General features: G+C 43.4%; 1 protein-coding gene across 2 annotated transcripts in view; it reads right to left on the reverse strand.

Annotated features, from left to right (window-relative positions):
• Positions 1 to 9588: 9588 nt before the first annotated feature.
• The window catches only part of UNC119 (unc-119 lipid binding chaperone), a 41265-nt gene continuing 23061 nt past the window's right edge, over positions 9589 to 27792 (reverse strand). For both annotated transcript variants that reach the window (XM_073315285.1, XM_073315286.2), the window contains 2 exons: positions 19251 to 19423; positions 9589 to 16517 (listed from right to left, as the gene is read on the reverse strand). In XM_073315285.1, coding sequence (XP_073171386.1) covers positions 16405 to 16517; positions 19251 to 19423 — 286 coding nt within the window. In that variant the 3' untranslated portion in view covers positions 9589 to 16404. The remainder of the gene's footprint in view (positions 16518 to 19250; positions 19424 to 27792) is intronic.

The following is a 27792-nucleotide window of genomic DNA, read 5'->3' on the forward strand; positions in this document are numbered from 1 at the left end:
AAACAGCATGAATCGTGCCGCCTCTAAAATCATCAGCGTGGCTTCTAAATGATGAGATGAAAATTCAGCCAAGTCGGCGCTCCTTTCCCTGGCGCTTTACCTCTGAGTCTTTTGGGTGCACGTGCGTCGTGTCTGCACTTTGCTCCCGTGGGGGGCAAGAACTGACTCTCCGCGAACTGCAGGGGCCTGGAAGCCCAGCGCCGGCAACCCTGGCACATGCCGGGCACGAGCTACCCACCAACGCCCCGCCCCGCCCTTCCGCGCCGCTGCTCGGGGGGCGCCAGGACGGCGGCCGGGAGGGGGTCAGGCGCGGAGAGGCTGAGGAGGGCGGGTGGCAGCGCACCCCTCACCCCCGCGGGCAGCTTTCACCGTTGTTCGCCCGCAGCCAGGGGCCTCCGGGCCGCTCGCCCCGCCTGGGCATCCGCACCCCGTCCCCTACTGCGAGGGGCTTCAACACCCCCCGCCAGCTGGCCTCGGCAAACCCCCATTTGCCCCACACCGGCGCCTGCCAGACTGGGCACAGGGGAGCGTTCGGGCAGCCTGCCCCTCACAGCCGCCCGCCCCTCACCTCGCTCCTCAGGCTCAGCGCGCGACCTCCGACCGCTGGGCCAGCCTCCGCACGCTGCTCTCTGATTGGCTGCCCAGCCCCTCGCGCTTCCCCCTCCCCCGCCAGCGGCCCGTTTGCCGTTGGGATTTGAACAAAAGCGCGGGAAAGGCGGTTGGCCCGCGCTTCGCTCGCGCGCGCGACACTGAGAAATATCCACCAAGCGACTGCAAAGCCTCCCTCCCTCCCTGCCCAGGGCGACCCACACCAGCTGTGATGTGACACCCTTTCCCCAAGCCAGACTCTCCTGGGCCCTCCAGAAACTCCCCTCCGAAGCTGGCACAAGCCCCTCAGGGAGCCGCAGGCCCAGGCCGCCATGAAGCCCTTGCTGTGCCCCCACGGCAGGGCTGCACCTGCGTCCCTCTGGAATCACGTTGGGTTTAACTCCTTATCCTTGTATGTCTCCCCCCAGCGAGGTGTGGGGGCCGTTCAGAGAGCGCTGATCTGACCCCAACCAACCGCCATGCCAAGGGGCCACTGGCAGCCGAGACACTGGGCCCAGCCTGCTAGCAGGAGGCGTGTGGCCTTGGCGAGCTCGATGGGCGCATTCTGGCAGTTGCTAGAGCTTTGTACAGGATGGTTGCTGTTAATGCTTTTTAAATCGGTTTTTAAAAGTTTGCTTTTCCATCCTGAGACTTTTAAAGGCACATGGAGGAAGTCTCGCAAGAATGTATTCGGATAAACAATTCCATTGAAATGAGCTCCTAACTATGATGGGGTATTCTTATTGAAGTGAACAGATTTTAATGTAACTGAATGCAAGCTACAAAAAGACAATGCCCTTGGAGAATGAAATAAAGGAATTAGATGCCCAACATGAACACTGACAACGTGCCGTAGTCTGTAAGCAGTTGAGAAATGCTAGAATAATCAGCATTTTTATTTCAATTACAACACAGACTATGAAGTGTACAGTGCTTATATTTATTTTTGATTACAAGTATTTGCACTGTAAAAAAACAAAATAAATAGTATTTTTCAGTTCACCTAATACAAGTACAGTAGTGCAATCTCTTTATCATGACAGTTGAACTTACAACTGTAGAACTATGTACAAAAAAAACTGCTATCAAAAATAAAACAACGTAAAATTTTAGAGCTTGTAAGTCCACCCAGTCCTAATTCTTGTTCAGCTAATCACTCAGACAAACAAATTTCCTTATCTGTGTGTTGTACCAAGGGAATTATTAAAATTAAAATAATTTCAAAACTATTCTTTCAGCTATTTTACTTTTTACAGTTATCTCTTCTTGGACAATAGATCACTAGGTGGTTTGAAGTCAATGGACTACTGTGAAAAAAGTTAAATATGTGTTGTTTCAGAGTAGCAGCCATGTTAGTCTGTATTCGCAAAAAGAAAAGGAGGTCTTGTGGCACCTTAGAGACTAACCAATTTATTTGAACATAAGCTTTCATGAGCTTGCATCCAATGAAGTGAGCTGTAGCTCACGAAAGTTATGCTCAAATAAATTTGTTAGTCTCTAAGTTCACTCACAAATTTAATTAACGCATTTTTTTTTAACGAGTGTCATCAGTATGGAAGCATGTCTTCTGGAATATTGGCCGAAGCATGAAGGGGCATACAAATGTTTAGCATATCTGGCACGTAAATACCTTGCAATGCTGTCTATAAAAGTGCGATGGAAATGCCTGTTCTCACTTTCTGGTGACACTGTAAATAAGAAGAGCGCAGCATTATCTCCTCTAAATGTAAACAAACTGCTTTGTCTTAGCAATTGGCTGAATAAGAAGTAGGCCAGAGTGGATTTGTAGGCTCTGAAGTTTTACATTGTTTTGTTTTTGAGTGCAGTTATGTAACAAAAAACATCTATATTTGTAAACTGAACTTTCATGACAAAGAGATTGCACTACAGTACTTGTATGAAATGAACTGAAAAAAACTATTTCTTTTGTTTGTAATTTTTACAGTGCAAATATTTGTAAGCAAAAAATAATATACACTTTGATTTCAATTACAACACTGAATACAATATGTATGAAAATGTAGAAAAATATGCAAAATATTTAATAAATTTCAATTGGTATTCTATTGTTTAACAGAGCAATTAAAACTGCGATTAATCATGATTAATTTTTTAAAATCATAATTAATTTTTGAGTTAATTGCGGGAGTTAACTGCAATTAATCGACAGTCCTACAGAATTTCTCTGGAAAAAATACAAAACATTTTCAGCATGATTAGTACAGTGATTAAGAAAATGGAAATAAGCCAGATAAGATACTGGCATACCAGCTAAGGAAAAAAAAAATCAGAAAGCATTTGCAATGCTGCATACTAACAGGTAGTTGTTATTTTTCCTTTTTGTAGGTGTTTGTATTCATCCTATATATTTGTTCTTTAATAAACAGTGGTAGACCTTTCTACTATTTGTTTACAAACTCCTGGGTTTATAAGCAGAAGTCTAGATCATTCTGTTTTGGTAATAAAACTGGAAAGGGTGATAAAGATAAAATCTATTATCAATTAATATTTTAAACAACCTTCTATTTTGCTAGCTCTACGGTTGGCTTAGGTATTCGGTATTCAGTGCAATTATAGTCTGGAAGTCCACCCTCTTTCCCAAGGAAGATAAAGGGTCTGCATGCACACCATATTGGCCCCTATCCAACAAAGGATAGGTTATAGTTGTCCCATATTGAAGCATTTACCCTCAAGACTTTATCTACTATATACAATGTGGGGGGTTTTTTTAACCAATTTTAAAAACAGGTGTGCAACTTCCACAGAATAAACCATTACACATGAGTGGTTTCCTGCTGCAACATTAATTAGTTGGGAAAAAGCACATACAGTACTATCCCGAAAGTGAGTCATTTAATGACAGACAGCACTGAGAGCTCCCCTACCTGGACATTCAAGAGACTACGGTGTTTTACGTCTAACCACACTCGGCCAATGTGCTTTTAAGCTTTCCTTGGTCTGAGTAGACTGTAGTATGGTCTCTTTCCTTAGCACCTCTGGTACGCTTCCTGGGATAGGCTTTCTATTACTCTTCATGGAAATGGGACATTGCAGCCCAGCTGTCCTACGCCCCAAGCAAGGACCAGTGCTGACTCCCCAGTAACTTAAACACACCCTTTTCTCAGTGCCCAATCCTTGTGGACACTCTAGGTTTACAGTTCACACCTTTGGGAGCATATGATAGTTGAAGCAAACAGACACACAGATTTTGGAAGGGTTCCAAAACTGAATAACTTTTTACTCTAGCTGGCATAAGAAATATACTGATCTAGACAAAATAAACACCTACACACATTTCCCTGACTCAGTTTCCTCATCACTCTTGAGCACTCTTTGGGTTTAGGTCAGAATCCCCTAGGGAGTTCAATTTCCACCCTCCTGCACATGACTTCTCTGAACTCTCTCTCTCTCTCCCTCTCCTGTGCAGCCAGTTTCCTTCTTCCTCAGCTGGGTCCCATAGTTAAAAAGGGCCCCACTATTACAGAAGCAGGTTCCTCTCTCTCCTGTCCAAGCTTCCTTAATCTCTGTGAGTACCTCTTCGTTGTTCCCTCTCTCCCCCCATTCCCCCAATCTCGGAGGCTTTGTTGCTTTTTACACCAAGCATTAACACCTGATCTTGGTTCTGCTTCTGGGGAAATTCCACTGCTCCAAACTTCCTCCCTGCGGCAAACTTGGTCTGACTGGTTTCCCCTAGGCTTCAGCCATACCATTATCCTAAGGCAGGGGTGCCCAGCCCATGGGCCATACATGGCCTCTGCCAGAGCATTTCATGAGGCCCACCACAGCCTGCTTCAACACAATATACTAACAGCAAATTCATTAGTATTTTGTCATGTTTACATCATTTTAATTTATACAAGGAAGGTATGTAGAATCTGTTTGGCCCACGCAAGGTCAGGTTTATGTGGCCTTCCTGTCTGGGTAATAAGGTTGGGCACCATTGTCCTAAGGTACACTCCCTCAGCAGTTAATGACCCTCCATTGTCCGTGGTCTGGAAGAGACCCAACCCCGACAGAAGGTGATTGCCTCCGCAGACACTCAGGCTTTGTCTACACTGTGGCTGTGCTGTGTAGCCACGCTACCACCAGGAGAGAGCTCTCCCAGCAATAAAACAAAACCACCTCCAACGAGGGGCGGTGGCTTTGTTGCCGGGAGCGTGACTCACGCCCATGAAGCGCTGTTCACACCAGTGCTTTTTCTCACTAAAACTTTTGTCGTTCAGGGGTGTATTTTTTCACAAATGCCAGTGTAGACAAAGCCTAAGACATTCAACAACCAGCACTCATACATTCTGCACAGGGAGATGTCCCCTCCCGCAAATTGTCACGCAGTGGTAAAGTTTAAATAAAGAAATGTTAGTTGGTAATCTTGGCAGTGCCCCTTTAATAAGTAACACGGAGCATAATAAGCAATATACTTTAAAATGCCAGAGCATGTTATCTGGTATAATGCATAGAGATTAGACTCTTTTTAGTCATCAGAGAAGCTTCAGACAACTTTCAGAGTTGACTTAATTTGATCTACCACGACTGTATTTTACTATTATTCCTAGATTTTAATTTCTTTTAATGCAGGAAAAGCTTCTGTTACTTATTTGCAGTATTACATAGATTCGAGTTAGGAGTTAAATTAATAAATTAGGCTCCCAGCCACATATGAGAATTTTGTTTAATTGTACTTTTTTGCCTGTCAGAAAGGGATAGACAGAGGAACTGTCTGTTAATGTTCATTGTCTCTCTCCCACATAAACTGTTTATGCTGTCCATGAAGGAATTAAAAATAAATCTTAGCACTTGCACAGAAGTTTACATTTTCAAAGTGTTGTTTATATCTACTAATCCTCCCATTGCTACTGTGAGATGGCTAAATAAAGAAAAGGGGAAGATTTACTGGCACAAATTTGGCAAACGTTAGTAACGAGATGATAGGCCTGTGCGTAAGTTCGGCTGTGTCCACGGTACGGACCTTACAGTGACACAGCTATATTGCTGTAGCTGCACCGCTGTGAGGGCTCCCGTGTATGCCAGCAGGAGAGAGCTCCTAAACCCCCCACGACGAACGGCAGTAGCCATGTCAGCGGAGATGCTCTCCTGTCAACATAGCACTGTCCACACTGGCGCTTTTGTTGGTAAAACTTTTGTGGGTCAGGGGTGTTTTTTCACAGATTCCATTGTTTTTTCACACCCCTGACCCACAAAAGTTTTACCAACAAAAAGTGCTTGTGTAGACAAAGCCTTAGTAACTAGGCTGAATTTTCAGGCATATCTTTCTAAATCCTGTATGAAATTTAATAAACTTGAGGTAATACCAATTATGGCTCCCTTAACTGCAGAGTTAATTCAAATTAACACTGCTTTGGCTCTGTCTGCACTTTGAACCGGGGTGTGATTCCCAGCTTAAAGCATACTTACGCTAGCTCTCATCAAGCTAGCCTACTAAAAACGGAGTAGCCACAGCAGCATGTGTGGCAGGAGGGGGACAGCAACCCCAAGTACATACCTAGTGTGTCTGGTGGGCATGCACTAGCCCCTCATGCCACTTATGCTGCCGTGGCTACATGATTATTGCAGTGCTAATTCAACGAGAGCTAGCACAAGTATGTCTCCTCGAGCTGGAAAAATCACACCCTCGCCTTAAAGTGTAGACATACTCGGGCTGAGAGCAGCCACACTGCAAACCAAGGGAGATGCAGGGAGCGATGGGATTAGCAGCCCAGAGAGATCGTGTTAGCAGCTGGTAAATTGTGCTCATGTGGGCTTTAGGAAAAGTCTACTATACTACAAACAGCATTACAACCACACTCCGATTTGGCTGTCTACCAACAAACACAAAACACTGGAGTTACAGTAACATGTATTCATGCAGTGCTGTTCTGCTCTCTCTGCATGCTCCATTCTTATAAGGAGATTGTAACCGATAAGACTAATGTTTAAAGAAAGGAGCCAGCAACGATAGGGTTCTGGAATGCCTACTGTATTCTTGTAACAGTTAGCAATGGGGTGACCCAGCCTACAGAGATTAATAGATTCCACATTGTTTTAGAGCAGGGTTCTCAACCTTTTTCTTTCTGAGCTCCCCCCACCCCCCAACATGCTATAAAAACTCCACAGCCCACCTGTGCCACAACTGTTTTTCTGCATATCCAGAAGATTAAAAGCAAGAGCCAGCATTAGCAGGTAGCAAGCATGGCAATTGACCAGGGCCCCAAGCCCCATGAGGCTAAATTGCTCAGGCTTTGGCTTCAGCCCATCACCCTAGGCCACAGTGCGTCTAACACTGGCCCTGCTCTCTAGTTTATTTTGATGGACCCCCTAAACCCTGCTTGCCATGGAGCCCCGGTTTAAAACCTACCATCCTCATGGAGCAAACTATTTTGGACTTGACCACCTTGACCCTTTAATTTTCAATGTGAGCTAATATGAAATGTCATATTTGCTGGAACTACGCAACATATACCCGTGCACTTATCTGACTGCTTTTATACGCAGATGATCATCAGAAAAAAGTTGAACTGTAAAATTATATATTTTTGTACAGGAAGTTCAGAAATAAAACGTTGTTTCCTCCACCCTGCTCTTCCTCAAATCAAAATGCAGCTGGTACACAACATGAAACAGGAAGGAAGAAAAGAATCAGTTATGAAGTACTCCAAGCTGCAGAAGGCCAAGAGCAGCAGAAGCAGGAAAGAAGAGGTCATTATAAAAATGGACACTCACTTCCCTGCAGTTGCTAAATAAGTTACTTTCATAAAATGACAGAATTGATTAAGGACAAAACTTGGTTTTGGGAATTTTATTTTGTAGAGAGAGGGAGAGGCTTTGCCTTAAGAGTTCTGTGTGTGATTCATTTAGTCTCAATAACTGATTCAACATTTAGAAGTTGCATAGTTTAACCCTTAAATATCCTGTATTTGAGAACTTGTCCAAAACTCTTATTTTAAAGACTGACTAGTTTCTGAAATACACCACCTCACAGCTATTAGAAATGATTTACACGTGTATCGTTTCCCTGTGCGGAACAGAAAGTGGCAGATACAAAGCATAGGGACCACTGACAGCACAGAGCATAAAGGAATTCTGCAATCTATATTCCAAGTACCAAAGTCTCATATTAAGTAGTTTGTTCTCGGAGTTCCAGGATGTAAATTCTAATCTCTTGCTATGCCGGGTTTATGTAGTTAAGGCATCCTCAGTTACTCTGACAAATTAAAATGTACTACAGCGGTTAGATAGTCAAACAAAAATGGATTGTTTTAGCCTAACTGTTCCAAGAAATACTCAACTTCGCTGCAGTGAGCAACACTGTTTGCACTAGGCCCAATAATGCTAGGGTTAACATAGCTGGAAATGCCAAGAACTGAAATTAGTTATCCCTCATATTAGATAGGGTCAAGACTGGTGCCACACACCCTCACACTGGCTACTTCAATTTCAGTTCAGAGAACCGAGACAGCCACTACAGCTGTATGCTAAATTCTGAATCTGATTCTACATGGAAAGCATTGCAGATTGCACAGGAGAGTATCCTGATGCAATAGAAAGGGAAGCTCCCAGTTCTGTATAATATACTCAGAATAACCTGTACCACAAAATACTCCCACCTACCTGATGTCTGAATCATTTTCCAGGTTACTGGTTTCTGGAGGTTACTACCCTCTTTTCAGTTACCATATTTTATTTCAAGTTTCTTTTGTCTCTCCTGTAATTTAAGCAATATTTAATCTTATTTAAAATGCATTTGTATTGCCACACCACTATTTTTGTCTTCAGATCTCTAACCAAATGCTTGGAAAATAAAATCTTTTTCTCCAAATATTTTGAAAACTAATGCAGTCTTGCAACTGTAAGTTTCAAAGTCCTTTTCAAAAAGTGAGTTAAAATAGCTTCAGGTACAACATATGCAACAAAAGTCCCCTTGCCAATTTTTGAGGTTATATACTTAAAAAAAATGTCTTCCCTCTTGTTGTGGGGCAAAAATACAAACTAAATAACTGTTCTTAAAGTACGGTCAAATGTAGGAAAAAAGTTTAATTTATAGTAATCTTAGGTAATTTGTAACTATATTAGGTAAAAATATTCACTTTTTAAAAAAAATTGTCTATATCCCTTCCAAAAAACACCCCACACACAGACCAAAAAACAGGCAAACTACAGAGGAAGTTTTTTGCAATTTTAAACCATTCACATACATGACCTAGCTGTTTCCTCACCAGACAGTTGATCATTCAGATCTTTTTATTTGACACATATTTTGCCTTTATTTCCTTTATTGTTCTTACTAATTGACATTAGTCCGTACTTGAAAGTGTGTTCCTCAAAACCCTCTTTTCTTCCATGCATTGTGAAATGAAGATTCAGTGCCAGTGGAAACCCTAAAAAGAAAAGGAGGACTTGTGGCACCTTAGAGACTAACAAATGTATTTGAGCATAAGCTTTCATGAGCTACAGCTCACTTCATCGGATGCATGCAGTAGAAAACTTTATAACAAGTGTTTGCTGTGTGATGAAGTAAAAGGGTTTATTTATAGTGTACTAGTGTCTGACCGACTTCCCTTTGTATAAACCGTACACATTAATAGGCAAATAATGAGATCCCCAGGTTAACTCTAAGGCTTGAGGATTTAATACAAGGACTAAATATTGAAGCAATGTTGTAATGTTTTGAAATAATCAGTTTTAAAAGCCAGTGTCCTTACCTATTTTACTATACTATTACCCTCTGAGATTATTAAAACTCATTTTTAATTTACTTTTCACTATACTTTTCTTTTGTGCTTTGTAATGCTTCCATCATTAGTTTAGTTTTCTGGTAGATATACATTAACAGAAGACTGGGCTGCAAATACTGTAACGGAATGTTTAAATCCAAACAAGTCCCAGCTCTTCATTAAAAGGTTTCTAGGGGCGCTGTAGAACAACACACTTTCATGCTAAAGCGGAATAATACATTAATCATACAAAATACCAGCATTCAATGCAAAGAACCAAACCACCATTTTTAGGATCAATAATTTACCTTTAATTTTTTTAAACATTTCGCAGTTTGTTACAAGAAACAAAATACTTGCTAATGAAAGATACACATTTTAACCCCTTTTCCAAAATAATAGAAATATTTAAGCATATTCCCTAACCTAAATACTGATGACTGAACTGGCAATATTAAATAGCTCTGAGTGAGCAAATTCACTCACTATTTTGACTCCTTGTGTTCATTACTTCTAACATCTACACTCCTACCCCCTATAGGGAGTCCTTAAAATCATATTCTAATTTTCTTTATTCTGAATTATTCTCATCTGTCTCCTCCCCCGCCGCCCACAATTCAGTCTCTGCAAACAAATAAAGCAAACTAAGTGCTCAAACCAATGCCAGTCAGGTGGATTGACTGCCAGGGCTTAAATTCTTCATGGCAACTTGCTCAGTTTCTCTCAATTCCAGAAGGAAAAACAATCCTAATTCTTCCAAACCCAGGTTCTCTGCATGGCAGTGCAATGCATTTCTACTAAGTGAGCTACAGTGGATGTTCTTACTGCAAACTGAAGATAGACAACTAACAAGATACAAACATTTATAAAATAAACTTGATAAAAATGTTGCTAACATTATCCCAATGGAATTATGCCTACATTTTTACTTTCCTTCCACCAAAAATATATTTTTATTTTATAAATACATATTTTAATAGACAATCCGATCTGATTTTATGCAAAAAAAGTCACATTCAGATAGGTATTCTCAGTGTAGCATTAAAGTAAAAGCAGACTTACAGTAGGAAGGCATTAGCACAGTGATTCTAGGGAAGTGTTCACTAAATCATATAAATGGATCTACAAACGTACAGTACCATCTGTTTAGACTATGCCATGATTCAGAAGATAATGCATCTGGCATTTCATGCCCAGCATATCACTCTTGTGTTTGCATGTTGATAAAGAGCTGTCGGAGACTTTAAGTATAAATCTGATTTTAAAATTAAAACATTTATGTAAACTTCACTAGTACTTACATTTGGGGTTCAGAAAAACAACTGCTAACAGAAGCTATGAGCTAAGGTTTTCCTTTAACAGAAAAACAGTTAAAGCTGTCAGGACCTTACAGTTCTTAGTTCCAGTTAACCAAAATCTACCGTGTAGTTTCTCAGTTGTTCCACTTCTGTTTCTTTCAAGTGGTAGCACTGGTTCCTGGAATCCAGCTCCTAGTCAGACTTGGTTAACTGGAGCTATTTGCCAATTCAACTTTTCACAGAGATTACAGAGATTTATTAACAGATTATTTTTACAATACATACGAGGCATGGAGGTTGAATGTCAGGAGCACCAACGAAACGATAGGTGCTGTTCAACCAAAAACAAACAGTTTCTACCAAGTGTTCACAATTTAAGAGGATAGTTCAATAGACACCCCTAGACATGCACACTCTTCAACAGTGTCTTTTATAATAGTACAGGGTCTTCAAATTTTACAACCAAGGGCAGCACTGGCCACTTCCCTGAGCCAAAGGATTGCATCTAATGGTCATAAAATGGAGCATGTTGCACTTGTTTTCTTCTTTAAGAAAGGTTTGACCCAGGGAGACCAGGTTCTGACACACAGTGCTCCATCCTTGATGCAAGTGAGTAGGCAGTTTGGATTAAGATGAAGCTTGCGTGTTGGAACTTTTAGCCTGTATCTCTATATTAAAGATATGTGCAGTTGCAGGTTGCACTTTTGCTACCTTGTACGAGCATTTTCAGTGTGACCCAATGGCTGACAGACAAGCCAAGCAGTTCCATCTTACTGATCTGCTCATACAACAAGACTTTTTATTACAAAAGAGACTGTGAGCAAGAACATTAACATAACATCTTGTTTTTAATCTTGAAATGAAGAGACTGCCTACATTTAATCAGGCTCAAAAATCCTCCCCAGTCAACGATGATAATGGAATAGTCAATTAATGCACAAACCATCTCACAGCATAAAGGACATATACTATATCTGCAGGAATCTTTTCTCTTGATCATCATTGGTCCAAGGCCAGAGCATATAAAAATGTATTGGTCTTGAAAGCATTTGTCCTGTTCCAACAATATGTTTCTAGTCTAGCAATCTGTGAAATATTGGACCATATAGTAAAGGTATTAATTTAATGTTATTTTTGCTATTTGAAAACCTCCCTATATTTCCAAGGAACTTAAATTATAAAGATCTAGAAAAGAGAAAGTCCAATACTTTGTCCACTTAGAATAACTAAATTGAGACATAATTGATTTCCTTATTTCAAGAAGAGTTATGTCAGTGCAGGTCTGACTAGATGATTATGAGGGTCCCTTCTGGCCTTAAAGTCTATGAACGTTAGCAACAGCAGGAACTCCTACAGCATCAAACTTCACTTAAGTGAAGCACAGTGCAGGAAAATATTAACGTGTTCCCAGAGAGTACTAAGGGTTTTACAAAGTTAATTCAACAAATAAGAAAAGACATGATCAATATATTAATAATAAGGAACATCTAATCTCAAAGCTGGTCATCTTGATTACCCTCTTGCTCTTTTATCTCGCTTCAGTTCCAACATTTAATAGCCAGTGGCTTACAAATCAATAACATTAGAGATAATCCTTTATATCATTGCAAACTAGGGTCCCGACTCTCAAATGGTACTGTCATACATGGAATTCTCGATACAGTGGCTATTAAAATCATATATGGGGCTGGCGAAGAGGGTAATTAGAACACCCCAATTTTAAGAACATTTTTGTTAGTCTCTAAGGTGCCACAAGTACTCCTTTTCTTTTTGCGAATACAGACTAACACGGCTGCTACTCTGAAACCCAATTTTAAGGTGTACTGTCTTGGCTTGACCTGCTGGGTGTAAAGTGAATGCAATACCTATCTGGAAAGCTAGGATTTCAGAGCCTGGACACAAAGGTAAGCCCAGCATGGATTAATAGTCAATAGAGTAAACAGCTACAGGGAGAGTAGCTAAGAGCCTTCTGGAAACAATGAATGAAAAATGTTTTAATTTCAATTCTATCTTTTGCCAAAAATAAGGTATCAATTTTTAAAAGAAGTCATGGGCCTGATTCTAGAAGGGTGCCAAGTGCTTTTAATTCCCATTCAAACCAATGGTAGTTGAAGGCACTCAGCATCTTATAAGCATTTGGTTTTAAAATGATCTCTTATAGACAGTTTCTTTCATATGTAACTCTGCTCCTTCATATCTCAAAAAAAGTGACCCATCTTAAGATCAGAGGAAAGATTAGAAGTTTGTTACAAAATAAGCCCCAGAAGAAGGAAAATAATAATTTTGTCATAAAATTGCACTAAAACGATGAATATATTGGAAAAGCTCCTACTAGATTTTTCATGTATATTTCACAGATACGTGCAGTATAATTCGATGGATGTTGCATCAATATTACACAGCATATTTCTGCATGAGTAGCCAGAGTAGAAATGGAACCTGTCCATTAGCCAAGGCCTTTCTTTTTCTTTTTGTATTAATCTTAGATTATTTAAAAGTTGGAAACAATTTATGACAGCATACAGCTCTCTAGGTGAAAAACTGTTTGCAACTACAGAATGACAGTTACAGTGGACTGTAAAATTCTGTCTTCATAACACTTCTAGAGAAAGCTTCATACTGGTCTAAAGAATTCATAACTGTATCTCAGGCTGTCTTGTAACATTAGCACTTTGACAGTTTTTTTTCCATATTTGATTTTTGAAAAGAATAACTTATAAAGCAGCCATTGAAAACCCAAAGCCAAAAGATAATCAAGTAATTTACTCCATTAAATGGCTGAAAATTTTTCTCCTCTATTTTAAAGGATATCAGCATTTTTATTTATAGGACTGGGCAAACTAACTAGCTGTTAAACATTTCTACATAAATCATGATTTTTTTCTAGCCTGAAAATATAACCCCCCTGAATATGGGTCATGATCAGTTTTCCAAACTAGTCCCAGAATCTGGTCATGAATATTTCATTCTTTTTTTACACTTAGCCTCTCACTTGCAATAAAATGCAGTGTACCAAGAAGCTCATTCTGTAACTTATTGCACTTCTGGGAACGAAGTACCGTTTCTCTAGCTTCTTGTTCCTATGATTTGATAAAAGCAGGCAACCCCACAGCATATTTTGTTTAGCCACTTCCCATTTCAAAAGATATAACATTTTTAATCCTATTATCAACTAATACTTCAAGGGAATCTTTAAAAAGAGCAACAAGAGGTCGCAAAAAGAGAGTGTGAAAAGCAGCTGGGGACTAATGAATTTGAGTGTTTTCCAAATGGCTTGTTACAACATCACATACCAAGAGGATCCTTGAGATGACAACCCAATATATGAAAAGATAAGCTAAAAGGTGACATGGAACTGACACCACTTTCACAGCAGTGGACTAAGACATTAAAAGATGACATTTGAACTCTCTGCTCCTGGAACATGTATGTCTGCCAGCCAATGCTGGACAGGCACACTTGCTGTATGTAGCTGTTATAATTAAGCACAAGAGAGGTTAATATGGACAATGAATGAGTGATGGAAGATATTAGTATAGGGGAAGTATATGAAATAATGGCTAAAAACACTCTACTGTCTCCAAATAACAGTGTATTTTTTATATATTAATACATATCGACTATTTCAAAAGCTGTTCAATATTTCCATGAGTTTGGAAAGTCTCTTGATTTGTAAGACAGTATAACAGCCCTGATGCAAAAAAATACAAAAAACAATTTTAAATTGTCCAACGTTTTTTGTCAACTGTTTTTCATTTTCAGACGATTCACTGTGCCAAGATACATGGCTGATCAGACTTGAATATAAAAATAATTGGGAAAATTCCTTATAACCATCTTAAAATGGACAAGTCAGCCCTGGGCTGATTTTGCAGTTAGATACAATACAAAGAAGCGGTCATGACGACAGGTCTCATCTGGGTAGTATTTGCTGTTTTGTTATAGCAGTGAACTGTGTACACACACTTTGGCTACAGTTAATTTTTTAAACTAAGAATGATCTGTGTTGTGTCCCCACCTGCTGCAGTTGCCTCAGAAAACCATCAACTGTCCAACGTAAAAAACAAGCCAACCAAGAGCAAACAGTGACCCTTAGTATTATCACAATCCCACTGATGGCAGCTTTCTCAGACAAGGCCTCCCTTTTCAGGTGATGGACGGTTACACTTGGAATAGTTTGCAATTTTCTTGGTTGACTAGGCTGTGACTGGAGGAAAGGTGTTAGTAACAACTGGAAATGGTATTTTAAAAAATTGTTACAATCGGATCTGTCTGAGGCTAATGTATAATGTTCCACTTAACTCACAGAATTAGACATAAAGACAATGTATTCATAGAAATAGCTATAAACTGCAAAGCTTAATTCTTCTGATACCAGTGAACCAAATTTTTTGAGTGAGGGTTTCATGACCATAAGTCGCCTGCAAACAAAAGGAAGAAAGCTTTCATCCTTTGCTTCTGTTCATTTTGGACCTTTTAATTGATTTTTATCTATTCTAATGTACAGTACAGCAGATTCTCTCTGATTCATTAGCTTGCTTTTGCCTCTCCTCTCCACTTCCCTGCTCCAAAGAGCAGCATACTATGAGAAACTTGGGCAAAACCGTTCTTAAACTCCTTACGCGGGACTGGAAGGGGCGCAATCATTTTGGCTAACCTATGTTGTACACTGACCATAGATGCACAGTGTCAAATTTACGCTCTCTGAGACATTAATAACTGGCCCAAAAAATTTTGGACAAAAACCAAACACACTTGACCATAAAATGCTTCAAATTCAGACATAAAAAGAAAAACCAGAAAGTCCATTCACTCGAATCACCTTCGAGAAACGGAACTACTTTCCTCTGACAACCCTACTGAAGCATCTTGTCTCTAAAGGTAGCTAAAGAAGAAATCTGATTCAGGGAAGAAAAGCTTACACCAGGTACAGGCTGAAAATTAACTGCCTGATAATGCCAAGCTAAACTAAAAACATATCTACTTCTTGACTGAAAGATTCAGCAAAGAACACAGAAGCTGAAATGAAAGAGGACAACGCTTGTGCGGACTTGCAGACCCTCAATAATAGGTTTCTAACAGAGGCAGAAAAAAAGGGCAGTTTAAGACAGACCTGTCATTGAATTACTGTCCTTCAGGGTGAGTTTCATTGTTTCCAGGATACCTTACAGGAAATGTTATGTGGAGGTAAAACATGTGCTGAGTTATAGATTTAGAGAGGTGCTCTCTCTCTAAAATCACACTTACATTTTGTTTCTCAGGATTAAAGACAAGACATTTTTATGTGGATGTACAAATGAAGTTAGGATTAAAACTGTGCCCTTTGAAGCATTCAGAAACAGAATCAGATAAAGATATGCATCTCTGTATTTGCATTAGACTTCTGCTTGTTCACAGGCTCTTCCACCCCACATTCTAAGAGAGAGCAATTGTACAAAGAGAGGCTTAATAATGAAAACATGGATCTGGAGAATTTGGGCCCAGAATTCCTGGATTTATACTAACTGGATGATATATCAGGACATTTTTACACAGAGCTATTTAAAGAGCCTCAGACTCTGGTGACCAAAGATCACTCATTGGAGTGGAACTGTGTTTAGAGTTCTTGAAGGACTGGGTTCTGCTTCAAAGCTCAGGGAAGATGAAAGACTTCAACAAGTTTAGTCATGAAACTCCTACAAGCAGAGAGTCCTTGGTTCATGGACCTGTGCTCAGCTGACCCTGGAAGTCAACTGCAGGAAGGTGGTAGAATCCCTGACAATTTCTACAGGAAAGGAAAGGCCAGCACGGCTCTGCTGTCCACTCAGTACTCATGGTCCTCCACTGTACGAATAATCTGCCTTGTTGTGCATCACCAGCTTGTTGTCTACAAAGTAGAAACTGTCCGACTGTGTCTCATAGGGGTGAAGGATCATCTCTCGAACTGCAAAAGAAGTTGCACATTGGTAAATTTTTGTTTTTACCTCACACAAATCGATAGACTGTAAATCTGGTGTTTTCTTCAGCAGTTATACCAGGATGTATAAAGATACAGTTTACATGGTTGTTCTGGTAACAACTAATGGCCATCCCGAAGCAAGTGACCAGGAGAAATCATACTGTCTAGGTACTTACCTGCCCTCCATAGTAACTAAGCGCCTCATGCGTAGGGTGCTGAGAAAAATCAAAGATTTGTTAAAGAAAGTTCACAGCAGTGTCATGGGTCCGGTACTGATTTTCATGAGATATGCATGGAATACAGTCAGCAACAGGTCACTGCTGCATTCTTTTGTATAAAACCGGCCACTGAGTCCCTCATGAATTGCTGTGATTTATTCTGGTGGCTGCAAATTACGATCTCCCTCTCTTCCTATCTCAAAAAGAAAAGGAGGACTTGTGGCACCTTCGAGACTAACCAATTTATTTGAGCATGAGCTTTCGTGAGCTACAGTTCACTCCATCGGATGCATACTGTGGAAAGTGTAGACGATCTTTTTATACACACAAAGCATGAAAAAAATACCTCCCCCCACCCCACTCTCCTGCTGGTAATAACTTATCTAAAGTGATCACTCTCCTTACAATGTGTATGATAATCAAGTTGGGCCATTTCCAGCACAAACCCAGGTTCCCCCCCCGCCCCCCCCCCACACAAACCCACTCTCCTGTTGGTAATAGCTTATCTAAAGTGACCACTCTCCTTACAACGTGTATGATAATCAAATAAATTGGTTAGTCTCTAAGGTGCCACAAGTACTCCTTTTCTTTTTGCAAATACAGACTAACACGGCTGTTACTCTGAAATCTTCCTATCTGCTCAGCTGCTCACCTGCAGACGGTTTTCTGGAACATGAGCAGCCACAGCGTAAGTGGGGAGGTGAAGTGTGCACCAGCTGCCAAGTCCCCCCAAATGGCTGCAATTTTCCCATCAGCAGGCACTGGTCTCATGCTCAGTGTGACATCAGAACAGTAGTTTGGGGGGATTCAGTAACTGGCGTGTCTCCAGCTCCCCACTCAGGCCGCTCACATTCCAAGCAGTGGCCTTGCATAAAACTAGCTACCAAGTGTGCAGCAGATGAGCCAGATTGGTGCCCGCCCACCCGGCAGAAGAAAGGAAGACAGGGAGAAAAAAAATCTGCAGCTGGCTGAGGAAATGAAAGCATGAGGAAATGAAAGCAGTCGGGGGGGGGGGGGGAAGCGATTTAGCAGACGATTTTACACAAGGCAGCACTGCTCCAACAGGAGGCTGCCACACACCATGAGCTGCGCCAAGCACCAAACTGCATATGCAGAGGCCCCCTCTCTGCTGTTGGAAAAATCGCAGTACTGGACTACTTTTGTGATTTCTGCACAGCCCATCGAACTATAGTTTCTCAGGGGCCTATTAATAAGCATTAATGTGCTTCTCCTTGCAACACTTCTGTGAGATGGGAAGAATCATCTCCATTTTACTGATGGGCAACTGAAGCACAAAAAAGCGAAGTGATTTGCTCAAGATCACACATGAAGTCTGTGACAGGGCAGGAAGTGAACCATGATCTCCTTGGGTTCTAGTCTAGTGCTTTAAGCATAAAGCCTTCCTTTCTAAGCACAAGGTTTAAAAGGGAGCCAGGGGTGAGGGGAGCAGAGGGGTGCTACGCTCAAAAAGTGACTAGGGACATGCCATTCTTACTCAGAATTTGCTTCCTGTGAGCACGACTGACACTCGAAAGTGGATACCATTCCACAGGCAATACAGAAATCTCTTCATATTAAGGTTCCACTTACAAGCTTTTCAATAAGCGACCGGTAGATGTTTTAATAAATGGGTAAACAATTATTAGTGTCGAACAGGTTGCTTATAAACACTTTCCACTGATATGCTGATAACCACCTATATATAAAACATACTTCTCAGGCCTGTTACATGCTGACATCATCTATCAATCATTAGACCCTGCACAGCCTGTTTATAACTGAAATTAATATAGCGCGACCAATACATCTACAGAAGAGTGAGCACTCTCTCTGTTGATCGTTTTCAGCGATGGTAAATTCTGAGTGCAAAATTCTGAAGAAGAGGTAGAAAAAAAAAATACTGCTCAATTTTTGAGTCCTAGGTAGTTTGCAGAGCTGGCATTTAGGCAGAAAAACTCAAAACTTGGCACATTTGACATGACTGTTGTTGAAAGAATAAACATGAAGCTACAACCCCCTGCCCCAGAGTTACTCTTTTGCTGATAGCCAAAGCCCCAGGGACTTGGGCCAAATCATTTACATCTAATGTGCAACAATCCTGATTTCTACCGCTCAGCTGCACTAAGTTATACAGCAATGTTAAGTGATTTTGTAATTACTTAGGTCTTCACAGTTTGATGGAAATAATTCTAAAAATGCACCACAAAACGAAATGTTGTAGCCGCATCAATCCCACAATATTAGAGACACAAGATGGGTGAAGTAATATTTTTCATTGGACCAACTTCTGTTGGTAAGAGACAAGCACAGCCATTTCAGCGGTGGTTGTACATCTGGCACAAGAATATGATTTCTCTATTAACACTGATGCTTCCAAGTGGTTTTTGTACTCTCCCATTTCCACTTCACAATAAATACATAGCTCCATTTGAGATGGAGTCCTCCAAAATACCGCCGTTTATCGTCCCTCCCTGGCAACCCATTGACTGGAAGAACTTACTGAGATCCTCCGAGAGCTGTGGGAATTCATAGATGTGTTCACAAGTGTTTTTACTGCTGGGGATGCAGAACCCAAATTCAAAATCAAAGCTCTTGAGCAGCTGATCCCGGAAGTAGTGCCTCTCAATCATGCGGAAGTTATTAATAGGCTTGTCCCCTACTGTGAACTCTACCCTGCAATGGAGAAAAAGGAAGATTGAAACAGGGAGTTTTGTTCCTGGCCAAAAGTTTGCTGCTCACCACCACGCACAACTGTGTCCTTTTAAACAATGCTGAAAATCTTAAAGTAACTGATCCTAAAACATGCTTGTATAAAGGCACACAGTGTGATGCTACAAATCAGCCAGGAAACAAAGCAATCAGGATTACACAATGCACACAACTATTTTTCCTGCACAGAAGTGAAATACAAGTGTGAATTTCACAGTTTAAATCACCATCAGTAGAGGAAAAGCTGCTCAAACATACTGCATAAACAGCAGAGCATTCAGCACAGCTTCCTTGGTATAGGTGGATTTTTTTCAAAAGCCATTTTAATTAGGGCTCTCAAGCAATTAAAAAAATGAATCACAATTAATCGCACTAAAACAATAGAATACCATTTATTTAAATATTTTTGGATATTTTCTACATTTTCAAATATACTGATTTCAGTTACAACACAGAATACAAAGTGCACAGTGCTCACTTAATATTTATTTTTGATAAGTATTTGCACTGTAAAAGAAATAGTATTTTTCAGTTCACCTAAATATGAGTACTGTAGTGCCATCTCGATCATGAAAGTTGAATTTACAAATGTAGAATTATGGACAAAAAAAACTTGCATTCAAAAATAAGACAATGTAAAATTTTAGAGCCTGCAAGTCACTCACTTCTACTTGTTCAGCCAATTGCTCAGACAAACAAGTTTGTTTACATTTGCAGGAGATAATGCTGCCCACTTCTTGTTTACAATGTCACCTGAAAGCGAGAACAGGTGTTCACATGGCACGGTTGTACCTGGCATTGCAAGATATCTACATGCCAGATGCACTAAAGATTGATATGTCCCTTCATGCTTCAACCACCATTCCAGAAGACTTGAGTTCATGCTGATGATGGGTTCTGCTCGAAAACAAACCAGAGCAGTGCAGACCAACGCATGTTCGTTTTCATTATCTGAGTCAAATGCCAACAGCAAAAGGTTGATTTTCTTTTTTGGTGGTTTGGGTTCTGTAGTTTCTGCATTGGAGTGTTTTTCTTTTAAGACTTCTGAAAGCAAGCTCCACACCTCGTCCCTTTCAAATTTTGGAAGGCACTTCAGATTCTTAAACCTTGAGTGGAGTGCTGTAGCTATCTTTAGAAATCTCAGATCAGTACCTTTGCGTTTTGTGAAATCTGCAGTGAAAGTGTTCTTAAAATGAACACCATGTGCTGCGTCATCACCCAAGACTGCTATAACATGAAATATATGGCAGAATGCGGGTAAAACGGAGCAGGGGACATACAATTCTCCCCCAAGGAGTTAACTCACAAATTTAATTAATGCTTATTTTTTTAAATGAGTGTCATCAGCATGGAAGCATGTCCTCTGGAATGGTGGCCGAAGCACGAAGGGGCATACGAATGTTTAGCATATCTGGCATGTAAATATCTTGCAATTCCAGCTACAAAAGTGCCATGCAAATGTCTGTTCTCACTTTCTGGTGACATTGTAAATAAGAAGAGAGCAGCATTATCTCCTGTAAATGTAAACAAACTTGTTTGTCTTAGCGATTAGCTAAATAAGAAGTAGGCCTGAGTGGACTGGTAGGCTCTGAATTTTTACATTGTTTTGTTTTTGAGTGCAGTCATGTAACAAAACAAAACAAAAAAAAATCTACATTGTCATGAAAGTGCAACTTACAAAAGAGATTGCACTACAGTACTTGTATGAGGTGAACTGAAAAATACTATTTATTTTGTTTATCGTTTTTACAGTGTAAATATTTGTAAGCAAAAATATATACACACTTAGATTTCAATTACAACATGGAATACATATAAAAATGTAGAAAAACATCCAAAATATTTAATAAATTTCAATTGGTATTCTATTATTTAACATTGCAATTAAAACTGCGATTAATCGTGATTAATTTTTTTAGTTAATCGCGTGAGTTAACTGTGATTAATCAACAGCCCTAATTTTAATGCTTTTTAATGGTGCTAGATGAAGAGCTCTAAACTAGAAACTCACATCCTCTGTCTACAAAACAATCCCAGAAGAGAGAGAAGCAGGACAAGCTTCTGATCACGGCTCCCCACTGTGCTTCTATCCTAACCAGGAGGCATGACCACTTAGGGTTAGAAGGAAATTATTCATGTAGGCTCAGCTGTATGCAACGTTGGCACACTTTACCCTGAGTACAATCAGATAGCATGTCCCCACCCCAAATGAAAGTGAATATTTATTGCTTGAACAGAGTAGGATGAAGAGGTTGGCAAGCAACTTTGATTCTTTGTCCCAAACAGTAAGGATGTGGATTCTCAACCACAGCACAACGTTGGGGGTGCTTGTTTTAAGACTCTAGAGGCAGAAACCTTCACTTTGTTCCTAAACCTTCTGCCTCCAAGTTCTCATTCTTTAAAATTCAACCTTTAATTAGCATTTAATCAGACACCCTAAGAGCAGCAAAAATGCTGTTTGTCTTCTTTAAAAGTTAGATTAATGCAAACCCCTTATTAGAATAGCCCTGCTTTGAAACTGGAAGAGTTTCCCAAATTCCAGTCTGACATGAATCCAGATGAGTGACTTCTACACACCTGAAACCTGGGATTGGTACTGAAACAGCAGCTGCTGTTTATTTAATTAAAGTATTGTAGATGTGATGCTATAATACTGATGGGCATGAAGCACTTTGCTGTACTAATTTATACGTAAGTGAACATGGAGAAAACAAGGAAAACAAAAGGATCAGACACAGCCTGTTCTTCGAGTGATTGTTCATGTCCATTCCAAGCAGGTGTGTGCACGCCGAGTGCACGCCAGCTGGAAGATTTTTCCCCTAGCAGTGTCCGTACGGTTGGCCTGGGCGCCCCCTGGGGTGGCGCCTTCATGGCGCCCAATATCGAGCCCCGCCGACCCCCACCCCCTCAGTTCCTTCTTACTGCCCGTGACGGCTAGCTGGAACTTTGCTCGCTCTTGCAGCAAGCGCCTTAGCAGTGTTTTTGTTCTTAGTTTCAGAGTAGCAGCCGTTTTAGTCTGTATTCGCAGAAAGAAAAGGAGGACTTGTGGCTCCTTAGAGACTAACACATTGATTTGAGCATAAGCTTTCGTGAGCTACAGATGAAGCATCCGATGAAGTGAGCTGTAGCTCACGAAGGCTTATGCTCAAATCAATGTGTTAGTCTCTAAGGTGCCACAAGTCCTCCTGTTCTTTCTGTACTTATCACATAGGTAGTAGTGTTTGGTAGATCGTTAGTTTCCCCTCCGGGGGTATGCCTGGGTCTCCAGGGTTTAAACTGAGTCCTGTGGCAAGTTTATGCCCAAGAGTGATCCTCACTCATCCTGCCTGCGGTGCTTGGTGAGACTCACCAAAAGGACAAGTGCCGCATTTGCAAGGGTTTTCCGCCCAAGAACCTTTAAGGACAGAGAGCAGAGACAAACTCCTGCTCACGGAGGCAGCTCTGAGACCGCAGTCCGACCCAGGACCCAACGACCCGGCACCGAGCACGTCCTCTTCGGTGTGCAGCACTCTGGCGCCAACGGCGTGCGAACTGGGCCAGACGAAGGACTCTAAAGCCCACCGGCACCGCCACTCTTAGGGACATAGGGCGTTGGCATCAGTTCGGCACTGTTCTCCGTTTCTGGTGCCGGTAAAGAAGAAGAGGCCAGTGAGGGACCAATCACCCCCCCCCCCCCCCCGAAGCCTAAGGGGCCAGTGCCGTCTGCGAGTGGCTCAGCACAGACCGCTTCCACCCAGGGTCTCGTCGACTCCTGCCCCGGCCGGGGTCCAGTCGAGGCTGAACCTTCCTCAGTCCCTGGACCATCTGGTGGACATACAACCACCATCAATGCCAGAGGCGTTCAAGGCGGCAATGGACCTGATGTGCCTCCCGGTGCCGGCCTCCTCCCAAAGGAGGGACAAGTCCCCGGCGACCGCACGGCCCGTTTCACTCCAGGGGCAAGCCATCTTCACCCGACGAAGCGGTCGTGGGGACTTCACCGGCCCCAGCTTTGGAGGACAACCAGGTTCTTCAACAGCTTTTGAAGTAGGCCACCCAAAGCCTGGGGATTCAGGCAGAGGAGGTAGAAGACGACTTTGACCCGGTCATAGACATCCTGGCTCCCTCCGGCCCATCCAGGGTTGCACTGCCATTCATCAAGTCAATAACAAACATCTAAGAACTTGTGGCAAACCCCTGCTTCTCTGGCACCTACGGCCAAGAAATCTGAGTGCCGCTACTTTGTTCCCTCTAAAGGGTATGAATACCTTTATACCCACCCTCCTCCGGGTGGTCGACGCGGCCAATCAGAGAGAACGTCAGGGGTTTCAAGGCTCCACCCCTTAAAACAGGGATGCCAAGAACCTGGACCTGTTTGGCCGGAAGGTCTACTCCACAGCAGGTCTACAGCTTCGATTAGCCAACCAACGGGCCATAGTAAGCCGCTACGGACATAACACCTGTTCGTCCATGGCAAAATTTACGGAGCTTCTGCCCCAGGAAGCTCAGGGGGAGTTCTCTGTGCTCGTGGAGGAGGTGAAGTTAGTCTCCCGAGCGTCTTTACAAGCGGCCCTGGACGCGGCTGATGTGGCTTCTCGTACTTCAGCCACAGGGGTTGTCATGAGGAGAGGCTCCTGGCTACAGGTCTCTGGTTCCCCATGAGGTCCAACAGACCATTCAAGACCTTCCCTTCAAAGGTGTAGCTCTCTTCTCCGAGAAGACGGATAAGAGACTTCACAGCTTGAAGGACTCGAGGGCTACCCTTCGTTTGCTGGGGCTTCACACGCCTGCTACCCAGCGCAGACAGTTTAGGCCTCAACCTGCTCCTCGTCCTTATCAACCCCAGAACCGCCGGGACGCTCCACATAGGCGGAACAGGAGCACTCTGAGGAGGCAACGTCCTCCCCCTGGGCAAAACTCAGGCCAGCCTAGGGCCCCACAGGGCTCCAGACCACCCTTTTGAGGGTACGGTCGAGGACAGCTTGCCAGTTCGACCTTTGGATCCTTCCCATCTTACTTTCTCATCCCGTCTCTCCCCTTTCTACCGTGCCTGGTCTCAAATTACTTCGGATCGCTGGGTGCTCCGCACAGTAGAGGTGATATTCCATCCAATTCTGCACCCTCTGACCCCCCCAACCCCTTTCAGGGACCCCTCTCCCGAGCAACTTGTGTGTGAAGTTTTGCAGTCCCTCCTCTTGGTAGGGGCAGTGGAGGAGGTTCCTCAGGAGCTAAGGGGCAAGGGTTTTTACGCCCAGTACTTCCTAATACCAAAGGCCAAGGGGGGCGGGCTTCAGACCCATACTGGACCTGCGACAACTCAACAAGCACGTAAAGAAACTCAAGTTTTGCATGGTCTCGCTAACCTCCATTACCCCTCACTGGATCCAGGAGACTGGTACGCCACCCTCAACTTGAAGGATGCGTATTTTCATCTCTCAATAGTCGCACATCACAGACGCTACCTCAGGTTCGTGGTGAACACAGGCCACTACCAGTTTGCCATCCTCCCATTCAGACTGTCGACTGCCCTGCGAGTATTCACAAAATACATGGCAGTCGTCGCGGCGTTCCTGGGCAAGCGCCAGATACAGGTCTTTCCATACCTCTATGACTAGCTGATCAAGAGTTGCTCGAGGGCCCAGGTGGAGGCTCAGGCCGAGTTTATAAGGAGGACCTTCCTCGACTTAGGTCTCCTCCTGAACGAGGAGAAATCCAATCTGTCCCCGATGCAAAGGATAGAGTTCATAGGCACGGTCCTGGACTCTACTCAAGCCAGAGCGTACCTCCCGGAGGCCAGGTTTCGCTCACTTCAGGACATCATACAAGGCCTCGGACAGTTCCCCACAATATCTGCAAGAAACAGTCTAAAGCTGCTGGGACACATGGCCTCCTGCACTTACGTGGTGCAGCATGCCAGGCTCAGGCTGCGCCCACTCCAGTCTTGGCTGACGTCAGTGTACCGACCAGCCCGAGATGCGTTGGACAGGGTTGTAACCCGGCCCCGCTTGGTACTGGACTCCGTCCTACAGTGGCTCAACCCTTGAATGGTTTGCACAGGGGTACCTTTTGCCAGCCCTCAGCCCTCGCTCACCTTGGTGTCAGATGCCTCAGATCTGGGTTGGGGGGCTCACCTAGGGGACCTCAAGACCCAAGGCCTCTGGTCTCCGGTGGACCTCGCTCTTCACATCAATGTCAAAGAGCTGAGGGCAGTGCATCTGGCCTGCTACACTTTCAAAACGCATATAACGGGCAGATGTGTTTCAATCCTCACGGACAACACCTCTGCGATGTTCTATACCAATAAAGGGGGGGTGCACATTCATTCCTCTCCCCTGTGCCGAGAAGCCTTTGCGCTGTGGGACTTCTGCACAGAGCACTCGATCCACCTGCAGGCCCCATACCTCCCACAGGTGCGAAACACGCTGGCGGACAGCCTCAGCCGCACCTTCAACAGCCACAAGTGGTCCCTTTGGCCAGATGCAGTGAGCTCAATCTGCCGGTTCTGGGGCTCTCCCCAGATAGACCTGTTCGTCACTCCGGACAACAAGAAATGTCAGACATTCTGTTCTCTAGGGAACCATGGTGATGGGTCCATGGGGGACACCCTCCTTCTCTCGTGGGAGGGCGGCCTGCTATATGCTTTCCCACGCATCCCGCTAGTCCACAGGGTGCTCCTCAAGATCCGCAGGGACCGGGCCCGAGTCATACTAACAGCGCCGGTGTGGCCGCGTCAGCAGTGGTTCACCTCGCTCCTGAAAATGTCCATAGCGGCCCCTCTCACCTTACCGCTGGTTCCTGACCTGATCACACGGGACCAGGGCCGTCTCCAGCACCCAAATCTGGAGTCGCTCCATCTTACTGTCTGGATGCTCCATGGTTAAGTGCCACAGAGCTCTCTTGTTCGGACCAGGTCAGGCAAGTCCTCCTGGGTAGTAGAAAGCCCTCCACCAGGGCTACTTACCTGGCCAAGTGGAAAAGGTTCTCCATCTGGGCAGAGCAACGTAGTTAGACACCGCTCCTCGCCCCCATGCCATTTATACTGGACTACCTCCTGGACTACCTCCTTCACCTAAAGCACCAGAACTTGTCCCGGTCATCAGTAAGGGTCCACTTGGCCGCTATCTCCGCCTTCCACCCGGGTTCAGACGGTCTCTCGGTCTTTGCAAACCCTATGGTCAGTCGTTTTCTCAAGGGTTTGGACAGGCTCTTCCCACACACGCATCAGCCTGTCCCTGCCTGGGACCTCAATTTAATACTCTCCAGGCTTACAGGCCCGCCATTTGAACCTCTGGCCACCTGCTCCCTGCTATCTCTCTCATTCAAGGTTGCGTCCCTCATGGCAATTACCTTGGCCCAACGGGTCTCAGAGCTCAGGGCCCTCAAGTCTGAGCCCCCTTACACAGTTTTTCATAAGGATAAGGTTCAGCTGAGGCCTCATCCAGCTTTTTTCCCGAAGGTTGTCTCCCATTTTCCCATGACCCAGGACATCTTCCTCCCAGTGTTTTGTCCCAAGCCACACTCCTCCGATAGGGAGCGCAGGCTGCACTCACTGGACGTGCGTAGGGCCTTAGCCCTCTACATAGAGACAACTAAGTCGTTCCAGAAGTCCGTCCAACTCTTCGTAGCCATGGCAGACAGAATGAAGGGCTTTCCGGTATCATCTCAACGCATATCGTCCTGGATAACGTCCTGCATTAGGGAGTGCTACCCTGGCAAAGGAGCCCGCTCTGCAGATAACTGCTCACTCTACCAGGGCCCAGGCCTCCTCTGTGCCATTCCTGGCACAAGTCCCTATTCAGGAAATCTGCAGGGCAGCCACGTGGTCCTCGATACATACATTTACATCGCACTGTGCAATTACACAACAGTCCAGGGATGATGCAGCTTTTGGGCGAGCTGTGCTCTTTTCTGTGGATAACTCCCCACCTCCTGAGCTCTGGCTTGTGAATCACCTGCTTGGAATGGACATGAAGAATCACTCAAAGAAGAAAAAACGGTTACTCACTTTCTCATAACTGTTGTTCTTCATGTCCATTCCAATACCCACCCTCCTACCCCTCTGTCGGAATGGTCGGCAATAAGGAACTGAGGGGGTGGGGGTCGGCGGGGCTTGATATTGGGCACCATGAAGGCACCACCCCAGGGGGTGCCCAGGCCAACCCTACGGATGCTGCTAGGGGAAAAATCTTCCGGCTGGCGTGCACGAAGCGCACACACACCTGCTTGGAATGGAGATGAACACATCTCGAAGAACAACCGTTACGAGAAAGTGAGTAACCGTTTTATCCAATATCCTGTCGGCAATCTCCGAGGAGAGCAGAAAGGGGCCTCCCACCCAACCCAGAAGGGAAAGT

The sequence above is a fragment of the Lepidochelys kempii genome, chromosome 17 (assembly GCF_965140285.1).
Source record: "Lepidochelys kempii isolate rLepKem1 chromosome 17, rLepKem1.hap1, whole genome shotgun sequence".
Taxonomy (NCBI): Eukaryota; Metazoa; Chordata; order Testudines; family Cheloniidae; genus Lepidochelys; species Lepidochelys kempii.